General features: G+C 59.0%; 1 protein-coding gene across 3 annotated transcripts in view; it reads left to right on the top strand.

Moving 5' to 3' along the window:
• The window catches only part of LOC111142994 (adhesion G protein-coupled receptor B2), a 36,583-nt gene that overhangs the window by 1,579 nt on the left and 23,882 nt on the right, over positions 1-11,122 (top strand). For 2 of the 3 annotated variants that reach the window (XM_022496375.1, XM_022496374.1), the window contains exon 2: positions 5,489-6,326. In XM_022496375.1, coding sequence (XP_022352083.1) covers positions 5,504-6,326 — 823 coding nt within the window. In that variant the 5' untranslated portion in view covers positions 5,489-5,503. Of the gene's footprint in view, positions 1-5,130; positions 5,146-5,488; positions 6,327-11,122 lie in introns of those variants that run through there. The other variant, XM_022496376.1, reaches the window with a different exon arrangement.

Here is an 11,122-nt window from a genome sequence, read left to right as displayed (position 1 = left end):
CCATGGCAGTCCCCACTAGGTGGTGGGTGGGGGCAAGGTGGGCTTAGTCCTGTTTGGGCATGGCATAGGCGGTGGGGGAGTCCACCTGGCCCTAGGACAGAGCAGGCACCTGGGGACTGTCGCCCTGCTGCCATAGGGGTCAGTGGGGACTCTGGATGGGTTATGCCTTGATGGTGGTGGTGTGAGGCCTGAGGGAGGGTCTCCCCTGGACTGAGATTGACAGATCCCCCCCCCTCTTCTTCTCTGCCTTCTCTTCTCCCCTCTTCTATCTCCCTTTCCCCATCACTCTTGAGAAAGGGAGAGGTCTAGCCTGAGGTGTGTGTGGGGGGGGGTAGGCATTTCTGTAACCCCAAGTGAAGTCTCAGCTGGTCTCTGCCCTCTTCTTTCCCTCCCAACACCCAGGTGATGGAGCTGAGTAAGTAGATAGTAAGTCAGCTTTTGGCCAGATGACCTGGGTTCAAAAAGCTTTGTGACCTGGGCAGGCTGTGTAACATTTCTGAGCCTCAGGTGGCCCTCTATAAAATGGGTCAGTGATAAATGCCTCATAGAGTTGCTGGGAGAATGAAATTAGATTGTATAGAATGTCTGGCACCTAGTAATGCTCAACAACGATTGGTTTATTGGGCTGTCTTCAAGAGCAAGGTCAGGCCCCTCTCCACACCATTCCTATTCCCAGAGGAAAAGTGCAGAACAGGTTCTAGTGACTTCACTCTAACCCCCATGATCATAAAGCCAGAAACCACCCAGCTCCCAGAGAGGGTCCAGGGAGCCTGTGACTGTCAGCCTCTCCCCTCCCTCACCCATCCTTCACCATCCCACTGGACTGCTCTGGGATCAGCTCTGGCCACAGGCTCATCAGTGAAAGCCAGGCCAAGGCTTCTGAGGTTTTGGTTCAAGTGTAGGGTCTGGGGAGGTAGGATAAATGCAAGGAAGAAACCCAAGACAAGGTCCCCAAAGGTAGGCTTGCCTGTTAGGGGGGCCCACGTGGGAAATCAGCCACAGAAGAGTACATGGTGCACAGAGGAACCTCTTACCTCTCCCCAGGGGGTCAGATGCCATCAGGAACTTTCCAGGACAGTTAATGCTCCAGGTTAGAGTTAGGGGGCGACCCGGCCTGAGGACCCCAAGAGTTCCAAGAAACCTGGCTTTGCCGGGAGGAGGGCGGGTGAGGGGGAGAGAGAACGCTCGAATCCGTGGCGTTTGGCTGCTGGAAGCCCTCTGGGCAGTGTGGCTGGGTCTGGGTCCCACCGGGGAGTTGCAGCCTCCCAGCCTCCAGTCTGCCGGGGCAGCCCTGACATTGGGGAACAAAAGCTTTCGGTTCCTGTAGCAACCGCGGCTCCAGCTGCTGCAAAGTTCCGGGGAGGCGGGCGGAGGGCGGCTGAGTCACCGCCCCCCCCCCCCGCCGCCCTCGCGGCCCCGCCCCTCCCCCTCCCCCCCAGAAGTGTTGTGCGGGAGGGCCCCTCCCCCAGCCGAAAGACCCCAGAGCTAGAGGAGGAGTGGCCCTCTTTGCGCTGTGGAGAAGGCGGCGCCGCACTCGGGGAGCCCCCTCCCCTCGGTCCTGCCCACCAGCTCCAGAAACTGGATAGAGGTGGGCGCCCTCCTGGGTATCAGAGCTCCGGGAGAGCCCCCCAGGGTCTTAAGGACCCTGCCACCCGGCCGGTGCATGGGCAGGGGACCCGAAGGCCCCGAGTGGGGGGTCCCCGCCCGCGTGTCGGCCTGGGCTCGGCCCCGCAGCGAGTGCCTAGGAGGCGGAGGGTGAGTGACGCGCCGGCGAATTGGAGCTGCCAGGTGGATAAACGCGACCCAGGCGCCTCCCCCACCGCCACCCCTCCCCCGCCCAGGGCCCGGCCTCCCGGCGCTCTGCTGCCCAGCACAGCTGCTCACTGCCCGCAGGGCGCAAGGGGGTCGATCCCGGGGATCCCAGAGTCCCAGCCTTTGCCCTGAGGTGCCCCCCGCCTCCAGTCTTGTCCCTGCCAGCTGCTGCGAAAGCCTCCGATTCCCTCTTCGGTACAGAAGGGGAAGCCCGAGGCCGGCGGCCTGTCGGGTTGGGGAGGAACAGGGTCTCAGTGTGCTTGGGCAGAGGGTGGGATTCTCAGTTCTGCTGGCGGGTGACAGGCATGTGGTGGAAGTAGCCCAAGGGGGTAGCCCAAGTCTCCCAAGGGAGACTGAGATTATGCCAACCGGCAGCTCACCCATCTCAGCCCACTGAAATCCTGAGTGAGGGGGGAGGACTTTTGATTATCCTCTCCATTAACCTCCTGACCCAGGAAGTTCTTCCTCAGAGCTGAGCTCCATACCTGTCCTCTACAGCTCTTGGGCACGTTTGTGATCGTGCTGGGCTTGGAGCTGGCAAAGTCATTTCCGTGTTTCAGCCCAAAGGGCCTTCCCAGAGATAGTGGTGGACCTCAGTAGGGAATCAGGGAGTTTGTGAGGTTCTCAGAAGGAGGGAAGAAGGGGAAGTGAGCGCGTGAGTCCTCAGCCTGGGCCAGGCTCCGTGCTAGGAACTCACCGGGAGGCTGAATGAGAAGGGTGGCCCAGTCCTGAGGGCAGGGATCATGGTCTCCATTCCACAGAGGGGGAAACTGAGGCTCAGGGAGGGTGATCATGCCCATAACCACCCGGGCTGCCTGTGACGTAAGGATTCTTCTAGGTCCCCTCCCAGGAGAGGCTCTCTCTGACTTAGCTTGGAATTAGGCTTTTTGCCTTTTTTTTATGGATGGGAAATGATGTTAAAATAAAGGGCCCCCAGAGGTCTTATGTCACCGCACAAACCACGAGGGTCATAGAGACCGCAGGTGAAATTTCACAGTTGGTGTGAAGGGGGTGTCTGAAGGAGACTGAGCGGAGGAAAGGGCTTAGGCAGGGTTTCAAGGTGGCTCAGTTGTGCAGAAGCTGGGCTGCACCTCGGAGGGTCTAGACCTAGGACTTCTTGATTGGTCAGGGCTGTGGAGGAGGGAGCGGCTGAGGCCCAGGAGGCAGGGTTGGGGGGTGGGGTCTGAGCCCCCCAGCTTCAGGAACTGCACACAAAGGAAGGAGCTGCAAGTCAGATCCTGCCTGACACTTAGCTGTCACGAGCTAAAGCCTCAAAGAGCCAGCTACCTGGATGTGTTCACACGAGCAGAATACATTTATTTGCCTCTCTGTGCAGGTGTTTAAGTGGTTGGCTCTTCACGCCTTGTACATGTGAGTGCCTGTACCCTAGTGTGCGTGTGAGTTCACAGTGGCTTCACTGATCTGTGTGTGTGTTTGTGTGCATGGGTATCTGTTCACGTGCAGAATGCCTGTGAACACCTGTCTTTTCATGAGTCTGTGCATATGTGCCTTGGTGCACACGGCAAAGCAATGTTCAGGCTTGTGCGTGCGTGTGTGTGTGTGTGTAGATTCCCCACCCTGCTCTAAGTGGGGGAGGCGAGGCCAGTTATAATGAGCCCCCACCTCCCCTCTGCTGAGCTGCAGCTATGGCCTGAATTTTGCAGCCTGCTTAAAAATAATTGGGGGCAGCGGGGGGATTGGATGTCACTCATCATCAGCTCCTGGCTTTGCTGGTGCCGCTGCTGGCCGGGCGGGCTGCATGGTTTGGGACAGGCATGATGTGGGGCAGGGATGGCAGGGCTCCTGCGTCCCTTTGTCAGTTCTGGCGGGAGCAGTGGAGATGCAGCCTGTTCTGACTTCTGCCGAATAACTCCACACGGGTCTCTGGAAGAGGGTGGGGTGGCTCCTCCCCAGTAAATGAGCCTGCCTGAGCTGGTCCCCCCCCACCCCCCCCTCCCCCATAGCTGGGGAGGGGCAGGTGCGGGATCTGGGGCAGTGAGGCGTTCCTTGGATGCTGCACAGGGATTGGAATTCTGGGGTGCTAATTCCTGCCCGCCCACCCCTGCCCTGCCAGCCTCTGTTGAGGCTCCCAAAAAGCCAAGGGGAAATCTGTGCCTGAGGAGCCTTCGGGTCTTGGGAACATCTGGCTACACCTGTGAATTATTCTGTTTGTGACCCAAGTTCCCAGAGCTAATGGCTTGTCTTTCGGGCTTGAAGCCTGGGCAAGGAAGGGGTTGGAGCAAGAGGTTGTTGGTGGACCAGAGGGAACCGCAGGCCAGGGGCTTCAGGTCCAGGCTTCTACTCCCAGCTGGATCTCTCTTGTGTGATCTTGAGCAGGTCGCCGCCCCTTTTGGAGCCTCATCTTTTCTCCTCTAATGTGGAGCAACCAGGCTCTAGGGGCCCATCCAGTGCTGTGAGCTATGCTGCTGGCATGGAGGAGGGAGGCAGCGTGGATCACCTTGGGGGCAGGGCTGGAAGCAGGACTGAGCCAGTCTAGGTGCCAGGCTCTGTTTTCTGGACAGCTAGGGTGGAGGCTGGGTGGGCTGTGGGCAGTGGCTCTGGCCTGGCCTGGTGGGTGGGAGGGTACCTGCAGGCGCCCTGGCCACCAGCTTTTGTCCACTTGGGCCTGACCACCCTGCATATCTGTCAGGGTGTGGCCTGGGTCCTGGTTGCCTGCCCACACCAGGAGTACATTCACACCTGCTGGGCATTCAGCTCCGTGCAGCACTTGGCCGGGAGGGAGACATCGGTGAACTCTTGTCTCCACTCCTAGGCGATTGAAGACTCCTTGAGATGAATGAGCTAGCCTTGGGGAGACAGCAGGGGATAGAGGTGATGACCAGGGCTATGGACTCGCAGGCAAGGGCTGTAGGAGCTGCGAGCTGGGAGATGGCTTGGTGGTCTCACTGGGAGTAGCGGCGGGCCCTGAGCCAGACCTGGGAAGATAACCCCATGGCAGGAAGGGAAGAAAGGGTAAGGGGAAGAGTGCACCCATTTTGCAGATGCCTCCCCCCATTGTTTCCACTAGGAAACCCACCCCATAGGTACTCATGACATTCATCCTTGCTACATCCCCTCCATGGGCGTGGCTCAGGTTGAGCGCAACCCCTGGCTCGCCAGTAACTCCTCCCCTTTCCCCACCCACTCAGTAAAGCAAGTGAGAATGGCATTGTTCTGGGAATAACCTTGAATTGCTCTGATTTATAAAAAAGCAAATTGTTGTCAAACATTGCTCCTTTGACAGTTGCCACTGGATTACGCGTGACACGCCTCACAGCTGATCACGATACACTGCGACTGAGAGCAAGGGTTCTGGAGAGTTCCGGCTGGGTGGCGGGGACGGGGCTAGATCCAAGAGTCAGGCCAGGTGCCCGTGGCTGGTGGGACTGACCCAGGAATCACAGGGTGACAGAGACAACAGAGACAATCACAGAGACAACAACTGATGTGTTTTCTTAAGGGCTGCCAGAGTCAGGCACTCTCCCACATGCTTTCATTTTACAGGTAAGGTGACCGAGGCTTCACGCAGTGGAGTCCTCCCATCTGAGACCACACAGGTGGACATGGGTGACTTCAGAGTCGTCACCACGAGGCCCCCTCCCGGCAGTGAGCCACAGGAGACTGAGAGCTCATGCTGGCCGTGCCTGGGACTGCTGACCACCATCTCTCTCCACAGGGCAAGGGACATAGGATGACCCCAGCCTGTCCCCTCTTACTATCTGTGATTCTGTCCCTGCGCCTGGCCGCCGCCTTCGACCCTGCCCCCAGCGCCTGCTCCGCCCTGGCCTCGGGCGTGCTCTACGGGGCCTTCTCACTGCAGGACCTCTTCCCCACCATCGCCTCGGGCTGCTCCTGGACCCTGGAGAACCCCGACCCCACCAAGTACTCCCTCTACCTGCGCTTCAACCGCCAGGAGCAGGTGTGCGCTCACTTCGCCCCCCGTCTGCTGCCCCTGGACCACTATCTGGTCAACTTCACCTGCCTGCGGCCTAGCCCCGAGGAGGCGGCGGGGGCCCGGGCCGAGGCCGAGGCTGAGGCAGAGGCAGAGGCGGGGCAGCCAGAGGAGGAAGAGGAGGCGGCAGCGGGGCTGGAGCTGTGCGGCGGCTCGGGCCCCTTCACCTTCCTGCACTTCGACAAGAACTTTGTACAGCTGTGCCTGTCGGCAGAGCCCTCGGAGGCCCCACGCCTGCTAGCACCCGCCGCCCTGGCCTTCCGCTTCGTCGAGGTCTTGCTCATCAACAACAACAACTCCAGCCAGTTCACCTGTGGCGTCCTCTGCCGCTGGAGCGAGGAGTGCGGCCGCGCGGCCGGCCAGGCCTGTGGCTTCGCCCAGCCCGGCTGCAGCTGCCCCGGGGAGGCGGGGGCCGCTCCTGCCACCACCACCACGCCTCCAGGCCCTCCTGCTGCCCACACTCTGTCCAATGCCCTGGTGCCCGGGGGCCCGGCCCCGCCTGCTGAGGCCGATTTACATTCAGGGAGCAGCAATGACCTGTTTACCACCGAGATGAGATATGGTGAGTCTGAGCAGGGCCCTGGTGGGGTGGGTACGTCAAGGTGGCCCAGGGGGCCCTCTGATGCCTGTCTGGACAGATCCCCCAGGCCATTTGTATGGTCCTTCACCCACGTCCCCTCTGTGTCCGGCCTTGTTCTGATGTTGGGGTCCCTGAAATGAATTTGGGTTAGACCTCACTCTCCAAGAGGTTGCAGTCTGGGCAGGGTGAATGGGAGGCAGAGATCGGCCAGTGTGGTGTGGTGAACCTGGGGAGAGGATGCTCCACACTGGGCAATCAAGGAAGGCTTCCTGAAGGAAGTGATACAGGAGCAGAGATCTGAAGGACGAGTGGAAGCCAGCGAAGCCAAAGAAGCGGTGAGGGCATTCCAGGCAGAGGGAGCCGTGAGAACAAAGGCCCCAAGCTGGGAGTGAGCGTGGCAGGTTCTGGCACTGCAAGTTGACAAGTTTGCCTGGAGGCTGGAGAGTCAGCAGGGAGCAGGGACGTGTTCCTGTCCATACGGGTCAGTGATTTTTGGCAGTGGCCCCAGGGTCAGAGCAGAGGGAGGTGCAGAAGAATGTGCCTGAGTGAAGAGGCCCGGGCTTCGAGGCTGCCTTGGAGGGCTGGACTGGCTCAGCTCCCAGCATCCCCTATCTCCCCCTCTGGGCCCATGTCTTCTGGGACCAAGGCTGCCAGCTGCTACAGCTTCCTGCTGACTGGGCAAAAGCTCTGCGAGCCCTCAAGTCCTGGCGGCTCTTGCTCCCACCACAGCTCCCTCAGCACAGCCACCTTCAGCCCACCCTCCTTCCTGCAACTTCAAGGCCCCCCAGCCCCTCGTCTGGATCCTGAGTCCTGAGACTGGCCAGGGGGCCTGGCAGGGAGTGGGTTGGGAGGAAGGCAGATCTGGGATCCGGTCCCCAGCTCTGGTGCTAAGAGGGAGTTCCCTCCCTCTCCGGGCCTCAGTTTCCCCATTTGGGGTAACAGGTCCTGGCCTACCAGTATGAGGATGTCATGCAGGGCTGGAAGTCAGAAGAAGCATCTAGATCTGCCTGCGAGTATTTACAGGGAGGCAAAGGGTCTTGTGTGAGGGCCACTAGGAATGTTGGAGTGTGACCTGTCCCCGCCCCTACTTTGGAGGCCAGAGCCCTGGAGTTGGGCACCGCCTTTGACCATCCCCTTCAGCGGATCCCATCTTTTGGCATCAGTTTCTTCATCTGTAAAATGGGGAGATATCTCTCTATTAGAGGGGCTAGTTATCGTGACTGTGGCCTCTCCCAGTGCGGTGGGGGGGGGGGCTCCTCAGCCTCCCCCAGGAGACATCTGGCACCATGCCTATCCACGGCAAGTGCCCAGTGGCCTTGCTCTGGCTTCTCCTCCTGGCCAGCTTGGTCTTTAACATTGGTCGATGAAGCCGTCTGAGTGACAGCCAGGCCGTGGGCAGGTTACGGGCCCTGGAGGCCGGCCTGGGATTTAGTGCCTGCAGGAAGAAATTGAATTTTGCTTCTTTGTCGAACATCGGCAGAGAGTGCTAGGCGTATATCAGGAGGTTTATGGCTCTTCCTGCCTGGCGGTCACTGCCTGGGACTCTGTGGGGGCCTCCCCCATTATGCTCAGCAGAGGGCAGGCTCTTTTGTCTGGATTTCCCTGTGGTCCATTGGCCCAGTGGTCCGCAGCGGACGGAGCAAGGCTCTCCCCTCATGGGCGAGCAGCATCTGGGCAGGCTGCCATGTGGAGCACGGAGCCAGGAGCAGCCAGCTGGGGTGGGGGAGGCCGGAAGCAGGAGTTGGTTGATAGTTGGGGTGTCTTTGGGGGTCAGAGAGGGCTGCTTATGGGAAGGCCACCATGGTTGCCATCATCATCACAGCCTCTGCAGGGGCCTCTGGGACTGGGGATGCGTGGAGATTGGATGCTCCCAGTCCCTGGGCACGAGGCCTGGTATCATCTCCGAGCAGGGAGCCTCAGGCTCCCAGCTGTTCCATGCCTGACCTCAGCTCATGCTCCTTGTCCTGCTTGGCCTGTTTTCAGGATGCTCCTTGGGTTGCCTGCAGGGAGGGCCCTTGGGGGGAGTTGCCAGGGCTGAGGTGGCGTCTGACTTCCTAAGTGGGCTGGCACAGGACACTGCTGCCCAGACTTCCTTCCTCTCCCCGGCAGGCAGGCAAGAGACTTTCCCTCTCTGCCACCTCCCCACTTCTGCTCAATCTCTTCGGGGCAAGAGACAATGGACATGTGGCTTAGTTCGTTCCATGAGGCAGGGGGCGTCGGAGGGCCAGGACATCATCAGGGCTCAGGGCACTTTGGCCTGGTGGCAGCACCACCCCTGCCCCGCCCGGCCAGCTGGACACATGTACCAGCCCGGGGAGAACCGGCTCGCACATGGAACTGCCAGATTGAGGACAAGATTGGTGGGGATGGTGGCGAGCAGGGAGAGTAAGACCCTTGGCCTGGCCCCTCTGCCAGGGACTTCAGCAAGGGAGTGGTGCTCCCCTTCCCTGGGAGACCCTGAGTGGAGTGCATGGCAAGGCCAAGTAGAGTGGGGCTGGGGCGCTGCTGGAAGGGCCACGAGGCCGGGCGCTGGTGGGCAGCGCTGGAGCGGAGTGCCGGGGCCCGCCTCAGAGCTGAGTGCACTTGACAAGAGGGTACAGGCGCCTGTTAATTTCACGCAAACTGCCTTTGATAGATCTCTTGTTATTTTTGGTGAGTTGAGCCATAAATTTGTGCCATCTTGCTGCCGCAATCTGTTAAGTGGGGAGAGAGGAAGAAAGGGAAGGCAGGCAGGAAGGAGCTCAGCGGATGCCGGCCGAGGCCGGGGCAGGAATCGGGGGCGCAGTTGGGGGGTGGAAGAGAGAGCTGCCACCCCGCAGTTCCTGCCCGCAGACCCTCGTGACCTGATGAGGCACAGGCCAGTGGGGAGGGCTGTGTGGAGTGATACCCGGGAGAAGGTGTCTTTCGCTCTGGCGGCCCTCCCCCTCCTCTCTCACACACTCTGTCCTCCCCAGAGCCACTGTTCCATCCTTGGCTTGTTACCACTCACCCACCTCCCCATCATCCCGGCTCCATTCCTGCGGCAAAAGTTCACATCCGCACTCTGCCATTGCTGCAGGGTGACTTGGACAAGGGGCTGCCCCTGGGGGCCTCAGGACCTCTCATCCTCTGAGTATCACTTCCCTGATCCAACCCCCAGACTCCCTGTTGCGTCCTAGACTCTTGAATCTGGCATTCCGGCCCCATCCCAGACCCCACTGCCCCCTGCTATTCAGCCTTCCTCCTGATTCTATCCTGCCCTTGACCGGGGCTCCTCACTGGCCCCCAAGTCCCTGCTTGCTGGACTCCCCACCTGTGCTTGGGCTGTTTCCTAGAATGCCCTTTGCCCTCGGTTATCCAGATCTTCCTCATTCTTCCCAAAGCTGCTCAAGCCCTGTTTCCTCCAGGAAGCTACTTCTACCTGCCCAACCCAGTCCTCGATTGGTCTTTTCTCCTCCCAGCACTCACGCCCTGCTGTCCTCTTTTGGCCAGGCTTGTCTGGTGGCAGGAAACGCAGCCTTCACTGCTTGTTTGGGGCTCAGACACTGGGGAGGCTGGGCCTCTCTCAGGGCAGGAGCGAGCGGGCAGGGAGACCTAGAGAAGGTCCTTCCAGTCCCTACCCGTGCCGCTGGAGCTCTGTGTGCTCTGTTACAGGATTGGGGGCGGGGGGCAGATTCCTGAGACATCTCAGCAGGGACCGAGTCCCAGCCCGTCCAACACGCACATCTTCATGTCTTTATCAGAGTGGAGTGTGTGCCAGGCCTCGGGGCGTCTCTGAGTGGATGAGATCTGAGATGAGCCAGACATACCTGCCCTCTGATGGGGGAGAGCCACCACTAGGGGACAGCGATCACAGGCTGAAGTCGCCCAGCCCCCGGTTCAGTTCCCAACCCCACTACTGACTAGCTGTGTGACTATGAGCCAGTTTCTTCACCTTCACTTTGCCACCTGTAAAATGGGGCTAGTAGAGCCTATTCACGGAGTAACCTTGAAGATGAAGTAAGAAACTGTGGGTCAGTGCTTAGCCCGGTGTCTCACACATGGTAAATCCCTAGTCAATCGCCACTTGGTGTCCTAATTTAGTTCAGTAGGTATGATGTACATGGACCAGAGGTCAAGGGAGGAGGAAGAGTGAGGGATTCAACCACAAAGTGGGGGGAAGGCAGTCTAGAGAAGGTGATTCGGAGTTGGGTTTTGAGGACTGAATAGGAATCCACTAGCCCGTGAAATTTTTTTTTAATTGAATCACTTTTAAAGTCAAACGTATTAGGAAGAAATTTCACATCATAAACAGAAAGGGAGTATCACTTATTTGAAGGAGAAGATAATGGAAGAGACAACCGTAGTGAAAACAAAGCGACGGTAGTAAATTCTAACTAGCTGCTTGTCTTTCCTCTCCATTTGTTAAAAAGAGAAATGAGCACGTGCTGGGGACTTTTATCTTGTGTGCGTTTGGAAGGATTAAAAGTAAAGCAAACCTATAATTTATTATTTAACTGGGACATTTCTGAGGTTTTAAAGTAGGGGAAGGGGTCCTATTCCTGGCATCAGGGCAGGCACAAAATACACCACCCCAGGCAGATTGGTAGGAAGTCACCCTAATTAAAAGAGACCTGGAAGGGGGAACTGCCTCAGTCCACGATCCAGCGTTGTTTAATGGAACGTTTGCGAGCCACCCTAAGTCATTTCCTACTGTATGCTTTGGGGCAGTTCTGCAGGAGGAAGCAGCCCATGCAAGAACGTGGAGGGGTGGGCATGTGGTTCTGGGGGCCTAGTAGACTGGCGCTACTGGGCAGTAG

This window comes from Enhydra lutris, unplaced genomic scaffold (genome assembly GCF_002288905.1).
Source record: "Enhydra lutris kenyoni isolate GAN:26980312 unplaced genomic scaffold, ASM228890v2 scaffoldscaffold9, whole genome shotgun sequence".
Lineage (NCBI taxonomy): Eukaryota > Metazoa > Chordata > Mammalia > Carnivora > Mustelidae > Enhydra > Enhydra lutris.
Note: the sequence above shows the minus strand (reverse complement) of the source record. Positions and strands in the feature narration are given on the sequence as shown.